The sequence below is a fragment of the Pristis pectinata genome, chromosome 16 (genome assembly GCF_009764475.1).
Source record: "Pristis pectinata isolate sPriPec2 chromosome 16, sPriPec2.1.pri, whole genome shotgun sequence".
NCBI classification, from domain to species: Eukaryota; Metazoa; Chordata; class Chondrichthyes; order Rhinopristiformes; family Pristidae; genus Pristis; species Pristis pectinata.
In genome coordinates, this window is record NC_067420.1 from 17,604,936 (window position 1) to 17,627,514 (window position 22,579).

The 22,579-nt window shown below is 37.7% G+C and overlaps 1 protein-coding gene across 6 annotated transcripts in view; it reads left to right on the forward strand.

The window, feature by feature from the left end:
• Nucleotides 1-22,205, forward strand: part of ripor3 (RIPOR family member 3) — a 124,687-nt gene extending 102,482 nt beyond the window's left edge. For 4 of the 6 annotated variants that reach the window (XM_052031488.1, XM_052031487.1, XM_052031486.1 and 1 more), the window contains 8 exons: nucleotides 621-774; nucleotides 3,444-3,579; nucleotides 8,170-8,331; nucleotides 10,653-10,811; nucleotides 13,167-13,369; nucleotides 14,718-14,801; nucleotides 19,291-19,381; nucleotides 21,033-22,204. In XM_052031488.1, the coding sequence (XP_051887448.1) occupies nucleotides 621-774; nucleotides 3,444-3,579; nucleotides 8,170-8,331; nucleotides 10,653-10,811; nucleotides 13,167-13,369; nucleotides 14,718-14,801; nucleotides 19,291-19,381; nucleotides 21,033-21,124 (1,081 nt within the window). In that variant the 3' untranslated portion in view covers nucleotides 21,125-22,204. Of the gene's footprint in view, nucleotides 1-620; nucleotides 775-3,443; nucleotides 3,580-8,169; nucleotides 8,332-10,652; nucleotides 10,812-13,166; nucleotides 13,370-14,717; nucleotides 14,802-19,290; nucleotides 19,382-21,032 lie in introns of all 6 variants that reach the window. The other 2 variants (XM_052031485.1, XM_052031490.1) reach the window with 1 other exon arrangement.
• Nucleotides 22,206-22,579: the final 374 nt, after the last annotated feature.

The window sequence follows — 22,579 nt, forward strand, 5'->3', positions numbered from 1 at the left end:
ATTTCGGCATCATGTTCAGCGCAGACATCTTGCACCAAAGGGCCTGTTCCTGTGCTGTACTGTTCTATGTTCTATTCAAGAGCTAATTATAGAGAGTTGAGAAAGAATCAAGGGTAGAAGAAAAATAGTGAAGAGGCATTCATCTCACAACATTTAAGAAGCTATCTGGATGAGCAGATGAATTGCCAATGCATAGAAAGCTATGGACCAAGTATGGACAGGTACTTGATGGGTGGCATGGACAGGGTAGGCCAAATTCCTGTACTGCTTACCTCTAAAAAAGAAAAGGAAATTACAATAAATAGCTCTGGTCCAAAACTAGATCAATAATTTGGGATTCAAAGTAAACTTAGATTGAGAAAATTATAACTAGTCAAGAAAACCAAATTAGTAAAAGGAATAGATGAGCAGGTGGAACGTGACTGCATGCTGTACCATTGGATCTAGCACATGAATCAGGCAGCAATATGTTTTTGTGTAATCATTTGCACGTTGAATATATTCCTTTGTTTTGGCCCCAAAATAGGGTTTTCTTTTTTTATAAATTAAATTCCAAAATATCTAGAGTGCCGTGAGATGTGTTGGTTCAATTTATTATTCAATTTATTATTGTTTTACAGGAATGGCACTTACAATAAAGGCAACATTTGTCAGCTTACCAAGAGTGGAGATTTAGGAATTAAAGCAGCAGGAGCCTTTGCCCTGACCTCAAAGAACCAGTGCCTTGATAAAATCCTTTTAATGCACCTGCAGATGTGCAAGAAGCTTCTACAGGTAGGTGGTGGTGAAATTAATAGTACAAGCGACCTCTACATTTTGGAAATTCACCCTTACAGAATTCAAAAATGATTACCCAAAATGTTGAGATACAGAATAATATTTGCTCTCACAGAATTTGTTTTACAAGAATATGTACTCCATTCATTTGCTCAGGATTCTCCACACCCACTTCATTTTCTTGGAATTATATATCTGGAAGCTTAGGGAGATTTTGGAGGAGCAAAAGCTTCACCATTCCATTGACAAGGGAGATTTTTTCCCCACAGTATTTCATATTTTGAAGCATGCTGACACATAATTAATCCAAAGGGATACTGTAACCTTAATATTATTTAGAAAAATTGTTAACAAAGATTTTTTTTAAAGAACTTGTTACTTATATTATCTTTTAAATCTTCCTTGGATCAGGAGAAAACAGACCTGGTTATTTAACCAAATTCCTACCTATAGCCATGTTTTGAAAATGGAGCACAGTTACGGATAGTAGTTTCAATCTAAACTTGGATCAGTTGCATTTATACCTGTTCTTTAAAAGAACAGACAGATTAAAAGTGTTTATCTAGACATACTTTGTGTCTTTGATAATGATACATACCCATCCTTCTGACCTCTGATGTGTTTGATATGGCTGACCACACAACACCTCTCCAGTATTCTACTTGGTGAGACTGATCTTAACTGTTCCATTCTTAACAATCCAGTTGACCAAGCTCTTTCTGGCAATATCTCTTTTTTTACGAGATGGTCAATACCAGAGTTCCCAGCAATCCACTCCAGGTTCCTTCCTATTCATCCTTCCCTTTTCTGCCCATTAATGGCAAAATCCACAAATGTGGGTTCACCTTCCATCTGCATGTGAAGTACCATGGGGCATTTGTTACTGCTGACAATGGGTGTTTGAGAGTTGAATAAAAATGCCATCCATTGTATCAGAATATAAATTCTTTTGTCAGTGCAAGGGGAACCAAGAAAGCTCACCAGATCCTCTACTTGCTCAGGAGGCTAAAGGAATTTGGCATGTCCCCTTTGACACTCACCAACTTTTATCGATGCACAATAGAGAGCATCCTATCTGGATGCACCACAGTTTGGTATGGCAACTGCTCTGCCTGGGACCGCAAGAAACTGCAGAGAGTTGTGGACACAGCCCAGCACATCACAGACACCAGCCTCCCCTCCATGGACATTGTCTATACCTCTCGCTGCCTTGGTGAAGCAGTCAGCATAATCAAAGACCCCACCCACCCGGGTCATTCTCTCTTCACTCCTCTCCCATCAGGCAGAAGATACAGGAACCTGAGGGCACGTACCACCAGGCTCAAGGACAACTGTGATAAGACTATTGAACGGTTCCCTTATACGATGAGATGGACTCTTGACCTCACAGTCTACCTTGTTATGACCTTGCACCTTATTGTCTACCTGCACTGCACTTTCTCTGTAACTGTAACAGTAACACTATATTCTGCATTCTGTTATTGCCTTTCCCTTTTTACTACCTCAATGTACTTATGTTTTTGAAATGATCTGTATGTATGGCATGCAAAACTAAGTTTTTCACTGTATCTCACTCAGCGCGTGTGACAGTAATAAACCAATTACCAATTGTACTGAAAGCATGTTGCTTTACACATTTGATTTCTCTATCAGTGGTCTGCATTTAATCAGGATGAGTTCAGGGATTCTCATTTTGTTTAAATGGGACTTTTGCCAGTAAGCAAAAAAATCCATTGTGGAAATTTTGATTGGTTGTGCCATTCTACCTTCCCACATCAGGACAGAGAAAACAGAGGGTATTTTAGAAAGAGAATGCTTCTTGTGGTGAACTAGAAGTACGTCTGTCTCTGGTTCACTCAGTGTCAGCTCTCTTTCCATATTTTCAAATATAGCCTGAGCCCAGATATCTGTTAAGCCCATTTCAGTTTATTTGCCATTGATACCAGTTCCATTGATAATTATTTGTCCAAAGCATCAATAGGTATTAGAGGCTGGGACAATGTAAAATAATCTGTCTGTCTGTGTTTGGGATTTTTCACCTCAGGGGCATTTGGAGAGTTTAAGAGAATTATCTTCTCACTTTTGCCTTTAGTTCAATGAGCCTTGCAGGTTAATGTCACCCAGTTGCATGTTTATATTGTAAAGACTACTTCATTCAAAAAGGATGCTTTAACACCTTACTTAACCTGCATACATTCATCTGAAAGCTTTCAAAATTGACAAGAAAAATAGTAAGTACACCACAAGTAAATACCACAGTTCAGCACATGGCTTGATATGCCACTTAAGACACACGCTAGGGTAGAGGTTTCTGCTCATAAGAGTCTTTAGCTTGAGCAAAAGGATGTGGGTGTGATGAGAAAAGTGAATGCAAAAATCAAGTCATTGTATGGCACAGCAGGCTTGATGGCTGTATGGTTTACTCCTGATCTTATTTCATATGAATTGAATTAGCTCTTTAACTACACTGTTAGGCTAACATCAATAATGTAACAATTTTTAACAAAATTGATGAGGTGGGTAAAATTAATACTGTTTACAAAAGTGTATTTTACTATGTGTATTTTGCCTTTCATATTATTTGGTATATTTTGCATATTTCTTTAAATATGACCTTCATGATAGCTTGGTTCCCAAACCCCAGTAATATTTTATTTCCGTTTCAGAGATTTTCATCAGTTGATTCTGTATTGGTCCTTCAGAAATGTATATTAGAGGAGCTCTCTCAGCAGATCCTGGTGTTGGAAGCTCTATCTCCATTCTGTTATGAGAAGTCAGAGAATATTAAATCAGTGGAAGAAGGTTTGTAGAAAATAACTATCATTGTGCAGAGTGTGTCATCACTGAGTTAAGGAGAGGAAGACTCAGTACTGTTGGTTAGATGACAGATTGCTTGCAATGATGTTTACAGTGTATTGGCAGGCAGGAAATATATCAAAACTGGAAAGCTTCACCAGAATTACAATATTTTAGATTCATTTCCCTGGATTATTTTTTTAAAGTTTCTGCAGGTTGAAAGATAAAAGACTTATCTTGTGGTTGCTGACCTTGAATTGGTTGACTGAAGTAGAAATGCCAAAGTTATTCAACGTATCTCATTGTATCTCAATTTAACTTCACTTAGTCATGTTGAAAATTGCAGCTGAATGGCATATCTTCAATAGTTGAAACAACACCAGGATGAATTAATGAAACATAAATATAGTTTACATTACAGTTTTTTAATGCTTTTAAAAAATAGTAACAAAATCCAGTAGATCCAGGGACTAAAAGAATCTGTTGCATAAGCAAAAGTTAAATGCATATATTGCATGCACCTAAATGTGTAGGAAACCATAAGACCATAAGACATAGGAGTAGAATTAGGCTATTCAGCCCATCGAGTCTGCTCCGCCATTTGATCATGGCTGATTTATTTTTCCCTCTCAGCCCCATTCCCTTTCCTTCTCCCCGTAATCTTTGATGCCCTTACTAATTAAGAATCTATCAACCTCTGCTTTAAATATACCCAATGATTTGGCCTCCACAGCCGTCTGTGGCAATGAATTCCACAGATTCACCACCCTCTGGCTAATGAAATTCCTCATCATCTCTGTTCTAAAGCAACATCTTTCTATTCTGAGGCTGTGCTCTCTGTTCCTAGACTCTCCCACTACTAGAAACATCCTCTCCGTGTCCACTCTGTCCTGGCCTTTGAATATTCAGTAGGTTTCAATGAGATCCCCCCTCATCCTTCTAAACCCCAGTAAGTGCAGGCCCAGAGCCATCAAATGCTCCTTATATTTTAACCCTTTCATTCTCGGGATCATTTTTGTAAACCTCCTTTGAACCCTCTCCAATGCCAACACATCCTTCCTTAGATATGGGACCCAAAACTGCTCACAATACCCCAAATGTGGTCTGACCAATGCCTTATTAAGCCTTAACATTACATCCTTGCTTTTATATTCTAGTCCTCTCGAAATGAATGCTAACATTGCATTTGCCTTCCTTACTACCGATTCAACCTGCAAATTAACCTTCAGGGAATCCTGCACTAGGACTCCCAAATCCCTTTTTATCTCAGATTTCTGAGTTCGCTACACCTTTATTCCTTCTAGCAAAGTACATGACCATACACTTCCCTACACTGTATTCCATCTACCACTTCTTTGACCATTCTCCCAACCTGTCCAAGTCCTTCTGCAGACTTCCTGCTTCCTCAACACTACCTGCCCCTCCACCTATCTTTGTATCATCAGCAAACTTGGCCATAAAGCCATCAATTCCATCATCTGGATCATTAACATATAATGTGAAAAGTAGCAGACCCAACACTGACCCCTGAGGAACACCACTAGTCACTGACAGCCAACCAGAAAAGGTCCCCTTTATTCCCACTCTTTGCTTTCTGCCAGTCAGCCAATCTTCAATCCATGCTGGTACCTTTCCTGTAATACCATTGGCTCCTATCTTGTTTAGCGGCCTCATGTGTCACTTTGTCAAAGCCCTTCTGAAAATCCAAGTAAATAACATCCACTGACTCTCTTTTTTGTCTATCCTGCCTGTTACTTCCTCAAAGAATTCCAACAGATTTGTCAGGCAAGCTTTCCCTTAAGGAAACCATGCTGACTTCGTCCTGTTTTATCATGCGCTTCCAAGTACCCTGAAACCTCATCCTTAATAATGGACTCTAATAGCTTACCAATCGCTGAAGTCAGGCCAACCGGCCTATAATTTCCTGTCTTTTGCCTCCCTCCCTTCTTAAAGAATGGAGTGACATTTGTGATTTTTCAGTCCTCCAGAACAATTCCTGAATCTGGTGATTCTTGAAAAATCCCTGCTAATGCCTCCACAATCTCTTCAGCTACCTCTTTCAGAACCCTGGGGGTGTAGTCCATCCGGTCCAGGTAACTTATCCATCTTCAGACCTTTCAGTTTCCAAAGCATCTTCTCCTTAGTAATAGCGACTATAGTCACTTCTGCCCCCTGACTTTCTCAAATTTCTGGCATGTTGCGTGTGACTTCTGCAGACTGATGCAAGATACTTATTCAGTTCATCCAACATTTCTTTGCTTCCCATTACTACCTCTCCAGCATCATTTTCCAATGTCCTCTCTTTTATACTTGATATATCTGAAAAAAATTGGTATCCTCTTTTATATTATTGGCTAGCTTACCTTCATATTTAATCTTTTCTCTCATTGTTTTTTAGTTGCCTTCTGTTGGTTTTTAAAAGCTTCCCAATCCTCCAGCTTCCCATTAATTTTTACAATATTGTATCCCCTCTGTTTTGCTTTTATGCTGTCTTTGATTTCCCTTGTCAGCCACGGTTGCCTCATCCTCCCTTCAGAATGATTCTTCTTTGGGATGAACAGATCCTGCATCTTCCGAATTACTCCCAGAAACTCCTGCCTTTGCTGTTCTACTGCCATCCCTGCCGGGGTCCCCTTCCAGTCAACTTTGGCCAGCTCCTCTCTCATGCCTCTGTGGTTACTTTTCCTCAACTGTAATACCGACCCATCCGATTTTAACTTCTCCCTCTCAAACTGCAGGGTGAATTCTATCATATTATGATCACTGCCTCCTCAGGGTTCCTTTACCTTAGGATCCCTAATCAAATCTGGTTCATTGCACAACACCAAATCCAGAATTGCCTTTTTCCTAGAGGGCTCGACCACAAGCTACTCTAAAAAGCCATCTTGTAGGCATTCTACAAATTCCTTCTCTTGGAATACAGTACCAACCTGATTTTCCCAATCTACCTGCATATTGAAATCCCCCATGACCACCATAACATTGCCCTTCTTGTATGCCTTTTCTATCCCTTGTTGTAATTTGTACCCCACATCTTGGCTACAATTCGGAGGCCTGTGTATAACTCCCAACAGGATGTTTTTACCCTTGCAGTTTCTTAACTCTACCCACAAGGATTCTACATCTTCTGATCCTATCTCACTTGCTAAGGATTTGATTTCATTTTTTACCAACAGAGACACCCCAGCCGCTCTGCCCATCTGCCTGTCTTTTCGATAGTATATGTATCCTTGGATGTTTAGCTCCCAGCTGTGATCTTCTTTCAACCACGACTCTGTGATGCTCACAACTTCATACCTGCCAATTTCTAACTGCACAATAAGCTCATCTACTTTATTTCATTTACTGTGTGCATTCAAATATAACACCTTCAGTCCTGTATTCACCACCCTTCTTCTCCATGTTGCCTGAAGTTAAATTCTTATCCCTTTCTAAACTTTCTGTCTTACCCTTTTTTCTGGAAACTTCGGTTACCTCTCTCCTCCACTCTCCTTCCCTTTTACTTTATCCATACTTTTCCAATCTGTTGAATCCAGCCCTACCTTTACTATTTAGTTTAAAGCCCTATCTACAGCCCTAGTTATGTGATTCGCCGGGACGTTGGTCACAGCATGGTTCAGGTGAAGCCCATCCTATCGGAACAGCTCCCTCCTTCCCCAATAACTTATTTGCTGCTTTAATTCTCAGTCCATTTTCTCTCTTTAATATTTTACAAATCTCTACTTCCTTTCTATTTAACTTGCTTCAGCTCCACAGCCTTCCAAAGAATGTACCAGTTCTAGCTTTAGGATTATCCCTGAACTTGATCACTCTACCTTTGTTGACCATGTCTTCTGCTGCCAAGGCCCTACAGTCTGGAATTCCATCTCCAAACCTCTTCAACTCTCTATCTCCTTTAATATTCTCCTTAAAATCTACCTCTTAGACCAATCATTTTCCCTAATATTGTTAAACAGCAGTGTCGATTTTATATGGTAACATTTCTGGTAAGTACCTGGTGATCTTTGGTTACTTTAAAGGTGCAATTTAAACGCAGCATGTTGGTTTTGTGGTTGTTGTGTGGTCTTTGCTTCCTTATTGAAACATTGCTTATTTTACCAATTAATAAAGCTCTAAAGAAATAATTTTGTGCTATCATACATATACAAGCAAAGATAGTAGGGGAAAATCTCAAACTCATTTATTACTTAGTTAAAATATGTTCAAGAAAATCAGAATAAGCTCATCATTCAACTGTCTTTTCTTCTTGATTGCCCAATTGTAAAAAAAAATTGTGAACAGTTTATAATTCTTGAACAATTACATAACAAGCGAGTTGTTGCAATAGATGGTATAAGATAATTTTAATCTGGGAGACATAGTAGAATGTGTAAAACTACTTGTCTCTTAGCTCCATTAAGTTTATTAAAACGTAGAAATCCCTGACACTTTGCTTCCAGTTTTAGATATTAGGGATGTTGTGCTTGTTGATTAGAAAAATATATCATCAATATGAACTGGTATCAACACTGGAATTACTAAAGCAAATTGGGATGCTTTAAATTCTTCTCAGAGTTACTCATGATGCTAATTACATTTTAACTTTTATCGTTCCAGTCGTTCCAAAATCAAAGAAGATAAAGTCAGTCCTGTCATTTTGGGGTAAATGCACAGAGGGAGAATGTATTTTACATTTATCAGCTGAACAGTTCCTCACACAGCTAAGAAATTGTTATACACAGAAAGTGGCTGCAAAATACCCAGGACAGACAGAGAGAGGTAAGCTACACGTAACATGTCTGGTTGATTATCCATGCTAAATTTCCAAAATATACATCTCGTGAATAATTTCATAAGAAACATAAGAAATAGAAGGGGGAATATGCATTCAGCCCCTCAAATCTGTTCTGTCATTCAGCAGATCATGGCTGATTTTCCTGCCCTGTCCTGATATTCCTTGATTCCTCTAGTCATAGAGTTATAGAGCAATACAACATGGATACCGGCCCTTTGGCCCAGTGAGTCCATGCCAACCATGTTGTCCACCCAGATAGTCCCAATTTTGTGCAGTCAGTCCATATCCCTCCAGGCCCCTCCCCTCCATGTACCTATCCAAGTGCTTCTTAAATGATACTATTGTGCCTGCCTCAACCACTTCCTTGCCTGCTCTAGCATGCAGTCATGTCTAACCAAACAGTTGAGTTGGATAAGATATATAAAAAAATGGTTAATCTTAGAAGCTACTGCCAGTATTTATGAAATATGACCTGGACCAAATAAATAAGCTTTGTTAGAATTTGCGTGATCATTTAACGACTTTCAACTATTCTTTCAGAGCAAAAATATCCTGAAATTTAAAAAAAACAGATGGTGAAAAAGAACTTAAGGTTCATGATAGTTCTTGTATCCGCTCTTGGAAAAATAATAATGAGTGGAAGTTGATAGCGTACTTATTTACTGGAGGAGGTATAATAAATGCGATCTATCCTTTTTGTTCAAAAAGTATGACTCATGCTTCCCTACTTTGAAATCCTGCCAAGACTTTCCCTGACAATATATCATTGTCTCTTTTTTAATGTCCCCATTCAAACCTTTTTTTTTGTCAACAATTTATGTGCCCTTGATAAGCTTGGATGTATGGCTCCCCATGTAATAAAAATAGAAAATTATGGAAATGCTAAACTGGTTAGAAATCACCTCGTAGACAGCAAATCTGGGTGATAAAAGCAAAAATATTGCTAATCCTTTGAACATTTTACAGAGTACTAAATAAAGACTGAAACATGCACTCAACATTACAGGTAGAAGCTGAAATAAGAACATAAAAACAGAAGCAGAAATTGGCCAGCTGATCCCCTTAATCGTGTTTTATCATCCAATAAGATTATGGCTGATCCAGTCTTGATCTCAACAAAGTCTTCCTCTCTTTCCCCATATCCCTTGTCTCCCTTGTAGTTCAAATATCTGTCAATTTATGCCTTGAATATTCTCAACGACTCTCTGGGCTAGAGAATTACAAAGATTCAAAACCCTCAGAGAAGAAATTCCTCCTCATCTCTATCCAAAATGGTAATCTCTTACTCTGAAGCTGTACCCCCTAGTTTTAAATGGGGATTTGAAGCATCGTGGATTTGAAGAATCTAGTCTCTCCATGACGGTTAAAAGGGCAGGGTGCAGGGATTGCAAAAGTTAGATGTTCTCTCATTTAATTCTTTTGACTCAACAAACTGTGCTGCACCTTCTGATGGCTGTGGGAGTAAATCGCAAAGGCTGCAAAATATATACTACCGCCCTATTACATAGAGCAGAGAATTTTAACTTTACTGAGACTGAAGTGTTATGTTCGATCATATTAACAATATATTTAGGTCCAATGTAAACAGAGGAAGGATAATTGTGAGGCTATTTTGGAGGGGTTTAATAATAAATTAACAAGGAAATAAGAGTGTAAGGAGGCCATTTGGATCTTTGCAGCTTCTCCATTGTTTATTATGATTCAGTTTATTTCCCTTGCTCAAGTCTGCCTACCCTCTACAATGCCATCCCCATATCCCTTAGGAGCCTCTGTCATGAATATAGTCAACTAAGCAGTCCTCTGAGACACAGAACTCTGATGCTTCACAAATTTTTTGAAATACCTTAACCTGGGACTTAATCTAGTTCTGCTCTCAGCAACTGAGAGAACCAAGCCAAGAATATGTCAACATTCAAGACTAGTATTGATTAGTCTGTATTGAATGATTAGATTATATGTAATTTAAAAAAGAAGAGAAACTAAGGTCTCCAACCATTTGGCAGATTTAAACAAACGCAACGCCTCCCACCATCCAGAAATCCCATTCACTCTTGTCCTAGATTATTGATTAATCTTCTCTCTTTGGTAGAGTTGAGATTTGTAGAAGCAGCAGTCTACATTGATTGTCCGGTATTATAGGGAGGGCTCGATAGGAATCATGACACTTAGATTTTGATCCCCCATCAATTGCTTTATGAAGACAGATTCCACATTAACTTAGTTTTACATGGATGAAAAACTTATCTAACGTTCTATTAAAAGGTTTTAAGAAATTTAACGTTAATCATTCTCATGTTTTTACAAGTATTCAGAACACTTCTGCACCAGATTGTCAGCTGTTGTGAATTACTGCCTTGCCCTAATGTCTCAGAGGAATTGGTGACAGTCTTCCAGTTTTTCAACTATGTTAAAAAGTACAATATTACTCAACTTGGAACTCATTTGACCAGCCTTGCAAAGGAAGGTAAGAGGAAATGTTATTTCCCTGTACTGGAACTTGAGTGTGTGACTGTTCCAGTAACAGAATATTTATGAACTAATGCAACCCTCTTTGACACAGAACTAGCAGCCTGTTGAAGACATTAGGCAGCTGGAGCAAGAGTGCATAAATAGAGCATGTGTTTTAGAACCACAACATATATAGTAGCACTTGGGCCAAGTTATAACTTCATCAATAAAATTTGGTAGATTGAGACAGAAGTTTAAACGTACCGCAACATTAAATATCATAGAATGTTAAACTTCTGCACTCCAGAGCTAATGTTAACCAGTGTTATCAAGTGTTTACTACTTTAATGGGTTATGATCTTTGCATTCCTATTTGCTAGTCTCCTAATTACAGTAGCGATTTCAACCAAAAAATGTATTTTTTTTTCAGTTAAAACCAACTATGAAACCTAGGTTGCCTCAGAACTCAAAATTACAAATTACACATAATTTTTAATTTACAAGATATTTGCAACTCAGTGAAATCTAATCATGTACAATCTGTGATGCATAGGTGTGAAAACCACAAACAGGAGAAACTGCATGTTTACTAATGAGCAAAATAAAAAAAGTGTTCATTTAGTCATATTGTTTTTACATTGTTCAATTTAAAGTACTGTGCAAATATTGTTATAGTGTTTGAAATACATGGATCCTTCTTAGCATTAACTAGGTAAATAACACAAATAGCTTTTCCATTTGTTCAGAGGTGTAACTATAAAACTGTAAGACCACAAGACATAGGAGCAAAATTAGGCCATTAGGCCAATGTGTAAATTATTCAATTTTGTAATTAGATGATTTATATTAAACATGTGGCTGCACACACTCAAGCTCTTGGATGATCAGCATTTTAAGATTTGGTAAATAAAAGGAATCTACAGATCTGAGAGACATTAACATAGATTGTCATGGAATAATAATGGTAACTTTACTACATCTGTATAGGAGGAATTAAAGTAAAAGAAATTAGGGAAGGTGAAACAATCTCAATCTTTAGAGCAAAGCATTGTTGGAGGCAGAAACTATTATTCTTCATTGGGACAAGCATTGAATGGTGGCCAGTATAGCTTTATGATTAAGTGTGAGAATGGAGACATTTCATCTTTTTCAGCATGACTGTATAATTTCTGTGAAGGCCCAACAAAAAACACCAGATGAAATGTTCTGTAACTTATTTGAAATGAAAGTAACAAACACAGCTATGTATGTCAAATAGAATAAAGTACAGTTTTGGCTTTAGATCCATTGATTTGAGTGCAAATTGAATCCAACATTGGGCTTTAGCTTTGAGAAGTGTAATTTCTCAATTTGTCATTCAAAGTTATTCATACATTGTCAAACAAGATCTGCCAAGAAACTGCATAATGGGGCATTATCTTAAAACCAGGTATTAAATTCCCTTTTATTAAAGTCTGCTCCTTGATAAATTGAGGTGTGCTAACATATAAGTTTGTTTAAAGCTGCTGAAAATAGATTTATAAAAATTAAGCAATTAAGTGTCCAAAGCATTATTTGTCAGTGTCTTGATTTGAAAATGACTTTAAAAATACTAGAATAGTACCCCAGTTATTCGTGAAGTATTAATAAAACTTATTAGTTTTGGTAAATATATTTAAAACTCTCTATATAATTAATTTTAATTCAAACCAAAAATAGCTCAGATTGTCGTCACACTCACAAATTAATGCCATGAATGAAAACTCACCAGGGTAAGACTGACTGACTTCCAGAGCAATTGTGTTTTAAACCAGCGAAAAAGATATAAAAACTCAATTTGGGGTAAACATAAATTGCACTTGAAATTCCATGATTTTTGTCCTGACTGAGTTGATTTCAGGCAAACTGCACCAGAAGAAAGGAACACAACTTAGCAGAAGCTCCAGGCTAATGTATCTAGTAATAGCTGTGTCTATAGTCATTTCCTTCTTTAAATTAGCATCCTTTTAGTGTCAAATTACACTGGTCTGAAGCTCGATGGAAAATAGTTCTATACTAATGATGCAATATTATTGCAAGTTTTGGTTTATGTGGGTAGAAACAATAGAATGTGATTGCCAAACTATTTCTAAGCAGTTTAACTAGCAATCAGATAAGGGCAGAGACAGAAGCAATTAGTAAGAGGCACATTTTTAGTCTTTGACTTTTGAAATTACCACATGACAAAACATGGATTGTCACTGATAAAATTATATATTCCCAATGGTTAAAATAAAAGTGAATAAATCAAATGAAGAACTTTTGGAAAATAGCATATAACAATAACCAGAATACTTCAAGGCTTTATAAGACTGTATTTCCATATTGCTTCTTTGATTCTTTATACTTTTAGTATTTCTACCTGAAGCACTACATTCTGCACACAAAGTTAAGGCACTGAAAAAGTTAAAAGAAAAGCTTGTTTCGGAACTGCAACCTCTGCGTCAAACATTACAGTCCATCAGTATTCTTCAGTTGGATGAGAACCCCAAAGTTGCTCAAGCTGCAACGTCCTTTCTTCGTAGTGCTTTAGCAAACAACATATTTAGAACAAAGGTAAGCATTATCATCCTCATGCTATGAATAAAGAAGTTTAAAAAAATACTATATTATGTTTTAGCCTCATTTGTGAATGTTGTTAAATTATGTAAAATAGCAAATCATGAATAGTATTAACATTTGATGAGCAGCATATTTATGCCTTGAATATATACTCACAATGTGTCTATTTGCACACGTAGCCTCCACATGAAATGGAAGTGCCTCTCTTAAAGTTGAAACAAAGCGGGTAATGAAATAAAAAGGCAATAAGAAAGTGAAAAATATGTTTGCACAGATAATATTAAATAAGCAAAATGATTTAAAGAGATATACCAAAGGAACAAGATAGGATTAAGCAAGATAAAAAGAAAACTTTGATTAAACTATTAATTAATCATATCCCTCATTAAAGTATAACAATGAATTTAGAAAGAAACAGAAGCTTTCGATGTCCTTAGAACTTATGGGCCAGGTTCTACTGAAATAGTGAGAGCAATTGAACAATACACCTAGTTATTCATGTAGAAATTTAGCAAGTAACTTTTAGTGAATAGCCATGGGTTGCTGGTCATTTTTCTGCCAGTATTTTGATAGCTTTGTGAAAAAGCCTCGGCAAGGTTTTCATAATGTTACTGCTTTTTCACATTCATTGCCCACTACATTCACTAAAAAAAGTTATATCCAAGTACACTTCTGATGATGTGATTGATAATGACAAAATTGATAATCAATTTTGCCGAGAAAGCAAACTATTATGTGTAATGTCATTCCCAATTGATTTGAAATACTAAAATTGTCACTTTTTTCTTCCTTTCTTTCTCCTCTTCACTCTTAATCTATTCATTTTGTCTCTCTTTAGTTTCCATCTGTGCCTGATTTGACAACAAATTCTAATCCTATCTGCTACTTAGTCTTTCTCAATCGTTAATCTCATTGACTACAGAGTCACAGTGTTTGCTTTGTGGTTCACCAATACCCCTGGGAGTGAACAAAGGAGGGCAGGTAGGGACCTAGGCCTCCCCAACAATCACACAATAAATGTGAGGTTATGCATTCGCAGACTCAAATCTTTGCCCTGTGACATTAAGAATGTATGTGTTTGTCCATCCCTCCTACAGAAGTGGATTGAGATATTCCTTTTGTCCTGTCCTTTCCTTCCCTACGCCCTCTCCAACTAAAAACTAACCTGTTTTCTCTCTTTCCCAGTTCTGATGAAGCGTCTTGTACCTGAAATGTTAACTCTGTTTATCCTACAATAATGCTTAAATACCATTTTAGTGCATATTTATGCTGTGGATTCAATATAGTTAATTTAACTGTAATTTTAATGACATAACTGATTAATTAATTGTACATTTCTCAGGCTTTGGCCTACTACACAGAAATTTTGCAAGAAAGAGACATACAACACCAAAGAGCTGCCTGCATGGCACTTAAGCAGCTGAAGGTAAATTAGGATCTTGATAATTTCATGCTGCTAGTAATAATATTAAAATATCTCTGCCAATCATATAAATCTGGATGGGTTTGCAAGTTGTGAAAAGGACACAACGCCTGCAAAAGGATATGAATATATTAAGTGAATGGACAAGAGGTATAATGGAGGAAAATGTGAAGTTTGGAAGATTGAAAAAAGCAAATTATTATTTATACTAAGAGACTATAAAATGTTGTGGTACAAAGGGATCCAGGTGTCCTTGTATGTGAAATACAAAAAATCAGGCATATCAAGTAATTGGGAAAGCTGATGGAATGTTGGTCTATATTGCAAAGGATATGGACAAGTAGGAAATTTTTCATGCTAACTTGCAGAGTGCTGCTGAAACTAGCCTGAGAGTAGTGGGTGCAATTACGGTACTATAATTAAGGATGAATTTGCTTGCATTGGAAGCAGCACAGAACCGTTTCACTAGGTTGATTCCCGAGGTAAAGCATATGACATATGAAGAAGGATTGAGCAGGTTGGGTCTATGTACATCCAAATATAGAAGAATGAGAGGCAGTCTTAATGAAATTTATAAGGATCTGAGGGTGATTGACAGGATGAATGTTGAGAGGCTGTTTCAACCTTCATCCTGGTGGGAGTGTATAGAACTTGGGGGCATCGTTTCAGACTAAGGATCACCTATTTAAGACAGGGATGAGAAATAGCTTTTTCACTCGGTTATGAATCTTCGAAATTCTACTTAGAGAACTGTGGGGGGAAAAGCATTGAGTATATTCGAGGAGAGCCTGACAAACATGTCAGCTACAATAGAATTGTGGGATATGGGGAGAGAGCGGAAAAATAGTGTTGAGGCCAATATTGGATCAGCGATGATCACATTGAATGGCAGTACAGGCTCGAGGGGCAGTCTCACCTATTCCTGCTCCTGTTTCTTATGCTTTTGCTCTAACTAAAGTTTTGATACACAAAATATTACATCCGTTTCTTATAAAGTTTAAAAAGGTCAGTATTGTCAACTTAAGGGTTTGAATTTTAAGAAGAATGACATTACAAAAATACTACTGGGAACAGCACATTGATGAGGCCTTCCTTGACTTTGACTGGACACTCTCCAGGTCAGATTGAATTTGTCCTGTTTCTTTTGTTTAGGACATACCAGCTCATTTTCCTTTGTCACATTTGTGAACAGCTTAGTTGGAGATGCAGCTAATTGTAATACAGTATAAAAGCCTTCAGCTCTACATTTAGGGTGTTGCAAAAACCCTTGGCCTTTGCTGAATCTAATATGTTCAGCCATTTTCGGTTTTTATGGAGTGAATCAAATTGATTGAGACTCCCATTCTGTAATGGTGGGGACTTCAGGAGGAGGACACATCCAAGCAACTCTTCTGGCTGGATATTTGGAAATTCTTCAGCAATGTCCTTTGAACTGCTATATTGTTGAGGATCTGGAAGCTCATGGGACCCACTTTGCTCATTAAGTTGTTTAATTATTCACTGTTATCCATCATTATATATAACAAGACTACTGAGTTTAAATCTGATCTGTTGATTTTGGGATTGGTAATCTCTCTCTCTACCATGCTGCTTCTGCTGTTTAGCATTTATGTAGCCCTGTGTCCCAGTTTCACCAGACTGAGACTCACCAAGATAAGAGCCCATGGTGTTAGAGGCAAGGTACTAGCATGAATGGATGATTGGCTGACTGGCAGATGACAGAAGGTGGGAATAAAGGGGTCCTTTCTAGGATGGCTGCTGGTGACTAGTAAAGTTCTGCAGGAGTCAGTGTTGGGACCACATCTTTTCTCTTTATACATTAATGATCTGGATGAAGGAACTGATGGCATTGTGGCCAAGTTTGCAGATGGTACCAAGATAGGTGGAGGAACAGGTAGTGTTGCAGAGGCAGGGAGCGTGGGCAAAAAAATAGCAGATAAAATACAGAGGAGTGAAGTGTGGGGTTATGCACTTTGGTAGGAAGATTAAAGGCGTAGACTATTTTCTAAATGGGGAGAGAATTCAGAAATCAGAGGTGCGAAGGGACTTGGGAGTCCTGGTTCAGGGTTCCCTCAAGGTTAACTTGCAAGTTGAGTCGCTAGTAAGGAAGGCAAATAAGATATCTTTGTTAGTGACATATACATTGAAACACACAGTGAAATGCATCTTTTTGCATAGTTCTGGGGCAGTCCGCAAGTGTCGCCACACTTCCAGCGCAAATGTAGCATGCCCACAACTTCATAACGCATACGTCTTTGGACCGTGGGAGGACACCAGAGCACCCAGAGGAAACCCACGCAGACACGGGGAGAACATACAAACTCCAAACTTTCCTGCATCCTCACCACAAAATTCAGCATCAGAAGTTTGCAAAGGAACATCTAAACAAGCCTGATGCATTTTGGAAACAAGTCCTGTGGGCCGATGAAGTTAAAATAGAACTTCTTGGTCGCAATGAGCAAAGGTATGTTTGGAGAAAAAAGGGTGCAGAATTTCATGAAAAGAACACCTCTCCAACTGTTAAAGCACGGGGGTGGATCAATCATGCTTTGGGCTTCTGTTGCAGCCAGTGGCACGGGGAACATTTCACTGGTAGAGGGAAGAATGAATTCAATTAAATACCAGCAAATTCTGGAAGCAAACATTACACCATCTGTAAAAAAAAAGCAGCTGAAGATGAAAAGAGGATGGCTTCTACAACAGGATAACGATCCTAAACACATCTCAAAATCCACAATGGACTACCTCAAGAGGCAGCACAAGCTGAAGGTTTTGCCATGGCCCTCACAGTCCCCCAACCTAAACATCATCGAAAATCTGTGGATCGACCTCAAAAGAGCAGTGCATGCAAGACGGCCCAAGAATCTCACAGAACTAGAAGCCTTTTGCAAGGAAGAATGGGCAAAAATCCCTCAAACAAGAATTGAAAGACTCTTAGCTGGCTACAGAAAGCATTTACAAGCTGTGATACTTGCCAAAGAGGGTGTTACTAAGTACTGACCATGCAGGGTGCCCAAACTTTTGCTTTGGGCCCTTTTCCTTTTTTGTTATTTTGAAACTGTAAAAGATGGAAATAAAAAAGTAATCTTGCTTAAAATATTAACTAAATGTGTCATCTTTAACCTTATGCCTTTTGGAAATCAGGTCATCTTTTGCTTGCTTAGCTATTCACAGTAACAGAAAATTTGACCAGGGGTGCCCAAATTTTTGCATGCCACTGTACATACCACCCTGTCTTGAAATATTGCTGCTCCTCCAATGTTTCTGGGTCAAAGCTCCATGTATCAACTAGTATGAGAACACCTTCACTACATGGACTGCAGCTATCCAAAGATTCAGCTCATCGCTACGTCATTGTGGACGGTTAAGGATGGTTATTAAATGCTGTCCGTATGCCATTAAGAACAAATAAGCTTTCACTGAAGCTGCAGTTTTAATGTTACTCTGGTTGTTTAGGAATACAGATTTGGTAGCGGGGGGATGGTTTACTGGGTGGTTTCTGGGAATATAACACCTCCACCACTCCCAGGCATACTTCCTGATCACTTCCACTGATCCCAGCCCAAATTGCACAAGGAAGACAGGGTCACGGGTCTGTACTGGGAAATAATCCCTGACTACTTGCAGAGATTTGCTGTAATAGGTTTTGCAGAGTTTGTTATAATGTGAGGTAGCCACTGAGATGGCCAAAGATTTTTTTATATGGTGAAAAACCTCTCTGATGTACAGGGGCTCTCATTACGCTTCAACTTGTTTTTTGATAGTACCTACACCAAAAGGAGTGTAGCAGTTCAAGTCAGTGCCCACCACTCTGAAGGGCATTTTGGAATGTACAACAATTGGTGGACTTGCATGTGATGCCCATATCCTGAAAATGAATAAAACAAGTAGTCCCACCACCCCTGAATAAGGACCACTATGACCCATGATTTCATTGTGCCTAGTGTGGAATGTTTATCAAAGAACGAGGTGGGAGACAACAGAGTGCACCCCCAGCCCACAGACGACTGGCAGGCCAGGGGCAGGAAAGCCCAGGCTATAATGTTTCAAATTTTATACCCATAGTATAAAAGGTCCTTATTAAATGTAAAGATATCACACGATTAAACATTGTACATTTAATACTCAAGTTCAGTTTTCAACCCTTTTTCAAATGACTTGCCAAATACAATATTTATCAGGACAACAAATCTCTATTTCAAATCTTGATTAGTTAAAATACAAGAACTATTTGGTGACACTATTTTATGTTATATAGAGTGTCATTATAATTAATTGTACCACTTAATTCTTGTGTAGGCTCTGTTAGCAAATTTCTGGATTCAGCCTGAGCATTTGAATGGTTGTGAAGGGACTAATACACGTCTGCATTAACAAGCTGCTATGCTGGGTACACAAAAGTGGAGAGATGCTCAAATTGTATACATAATCTATGCTTTAAAGTTTAATAGATTACACCAAATGCAAATCTTGTTTCTAATCTTCCTTCTAGGCTGTGGAAAGCATTGAACAGATCGCCAGTTTATGTCACTCCCAAGCAGCACAAGTTCACAATGCAGCAAGAGAAACCCTCCTCTCATTTGGTAATGGTGTTTTTCTTCTTATCACCTGTTTGACCTTCACCTCAAGCAGCTAGTTCAGAATGTACTAGCTCTTTTAAAATACCTCATTGAAATGGCCAACACTTACATTAGCTTTAACATGTTTTATACCAGAAAGACATTCAATGAGCCTATTAGTCATCAGCATCCACATTGAGACACTCTCAGTCAAGGGAGCTGGATGATGATTTAGGGCCAATTTTCCTGTGCTCGATTCAGGGTCTCTGATACAGAGTGTATAAATTGACCTTAGCTGGAATAGAGCATGGTACCTTCAGAGATTAACACTTTGAGTTGGTTTATTGTAGGGACTTGCAAATAAGCCACAAGTATAAGAAAATTTCTAAATAATATTATTGCTGAACCAAATAAATGTAAAAGTGGTTATGACATTTCCTGGGAAAGATCTCACAAATCCTGTCAATCCCATTGTCCTCAATCCTCTTAGTTGGGCCCCTTGCATTTCTTCCTTTGACCTTCATCCTGCTCCATCCTACAATTTATTCAAAATCCTCGTTCTTGGTTGCCCATAATTATCTTGAAGACATCTTCAGTCTCCTCCCATAGCCTCTGTAGGTGACGTTCACCCTTTGTGATTCCATCCTTCAGCTTAACTCGGACTTTCTTTCCTACTTTCAATGATGTCCGAGTCTCCATTAATTCTCTTCCTATAAACTGCGTGGGGAAGTATTAAGCTTTCAAAAGCAGATAAATTGCTTGGTGATTAAAAGAAGCGAGGGAGGAAAAGTTTCAGTCCTCCCAGGTGGCAGAAGCAGTGCCAGAGGATTGCTAACAAACATTGTACCAAATGTTTAAAAGACAGGAAAGGCACGTTGATTTAAACTATTGGAATCCAATCTGAGTAGCAGCATAATCATTTAGTCAGAGATTAACCTAAGGAATTAAGGGAAGGTTCTGTCTATATTGATTTTTTCCTGAGGTAGCAAGAACAAGCAATGGGGGCAGTGCATTTGATGTACTCCACATGGATTTCAACACAGCCTTTTACAATGTTGTACATGGCAGATTGATTTAAAAAATTTGAATCCAAAATTGGCTAAGTGGTAGGAAGTCAAAGTAATAGTGACTGAAGACCGTCAGTGACCAGTCCTGCTGCCATCTCTCAGCCAACCTCCTTATTCTCCAGTTGCTTCCAAATAAGCAACAATGACCTTATTCTCCTCTTCTCTGACCTTGAGATATCTACATCACCAATTCTGGCCTCTTGAGCAGCCTGCTTTTAGTTACTCCACAACTGGCAGGTATGCCCTCTGGTGCCCTCATACAAAGCTCTGAAATTATCTGCTTAATTCCACCCCCACCTCCTCTTAACCACTGTGAATTAACCCTTGTATGAAGGTGAGTGGTAGAAGCTGGGATAAATTGATAGTAACGTAGGGAGATTAGTTGATCTGTGCAGACGGTGGGCCAAGAGTCCTGTTTCTAGGCTAACGCTCTGACTCTACAAGATTACATTTAAGAGTACTGCTCAGTTAGTTTCACAGTTGGAAGGAAATTGAAGAATTTTCTAACTGCATGTATTTAAACTAAGACAATTATTTTGGCAACAAAATCTCAATTTTATTTTAAATTTTCTTAAATTTATTTAAATTTTCTTTATTTTATTATGCAGGTGAAAGAGGTCGTTTAGCCTATGAGGTGGCTGACAGACTTTGGTATGAAGGCATGAAGCAAAATTCAACTACCCAAATTACTATTCTCTGAACAATGAATTTAAAAAACCTTGTCAATATCCTTGTTTAGTAACTGTGCTTATACAGTGATTATATTGTACAAAGATTTTATTGTGGTTATTCAAAGGTCCAGGATATTGATGTGCAAGAAAATGGCTATATTTAGATCACATGAAAAAGCTGGACTTCCTTTTACTATTGATCAAACTTGCAAATATTCTGTAAACTATATAAGTTTTAGATTCTTTAATAAATGTTTGAATTATTTGGAATAAACTATTATAATTTTGTGACCACAGTTGCATGAAGTACAATCACAAGGGCAGATGATATTACCAAACTGCCTTGCTAGTTGCAAATTAATTTATTCAGTTAAAACATTTTTGGATTTCAGTGCACAAAGTGACCAGGACACGACATTGTACTGACACATTGATGGTTTTGCTGTGTTGACTGAAAATGTCCACATTGCAAGTTTATAGTCCCAACATGTAGAGATCTTTAAATTTTCCATTAGAAAAAATGAAAATAGGGAAGTGAAAAAAAGAACAAGTCTCAACATGAAGTAGGACCCCACTCTGGTTTAGATTCATCTATAAATATTTGTCATCCACATCCTTCAACGTTGTTATTCAACTGAATTGAGAACTGAGGCTTAGACCTTGTATCTTGGTCTAGCAGCCAATAATACCACAGCATATTCTGCAGAAACCTTAGCATCAACTTTTCTGGCCTGAACAGCATAAAAACTACTTTGATTTGGATCAAGGCCTGTGTGTAAATTTTATATTTTTCTATGCAAAATTTTACTAGCATTAATCATCATTTATGGAGTTACAAAAAGGACTGAAAAATTTCCAAAAGGATTGGCAAAATTTGAAGGCAATACAATTTCCTTTTAAGATTTTTTTTTAAACACAAAACTTCATTATAGTTAAGGCCAGAAATTCAAAGTTTCAAATATCTAAAATTGTTAGTTTTATGAAATCTTTTTGTAATTAGGTTTTTTCTGCCACCCCCCCTCCCCCATATAAATAGCAGTGGCAGGCAGGATGAAAATATTTAGTAATGGGTTTTTGATATCTGGACAATCTTGATTCTTACATTACTATAAGATCTCAAGCAGCAGTTATACCTGTCCCCTAACATTGTATACAAGGTTTACAATTTCCCTATAACCAAAAATGAAACTAATAGGACTATGGACATTATGGATTATGTTGTTGACACTTTTTTTTTAAAAAGAACAGCCAACAATTTGTTTAATCTCTATTAACAGAACAATGAGGTGAAGATTAGTTGGCTTCTACTCAGCATTTCCTCTCTGTCCCCACGACAGTGATAAGACAATATCATGCAGGAGTTCCTTTGATGGCAAACTGATTTTCTAAACCAAACTCAGTAACAGAATAGAAGAATTCCTACATTAGTTTTCAAATTAACATTTTTTTTACTCCAACTAATTTCTTACAAACTAAAATGTGAG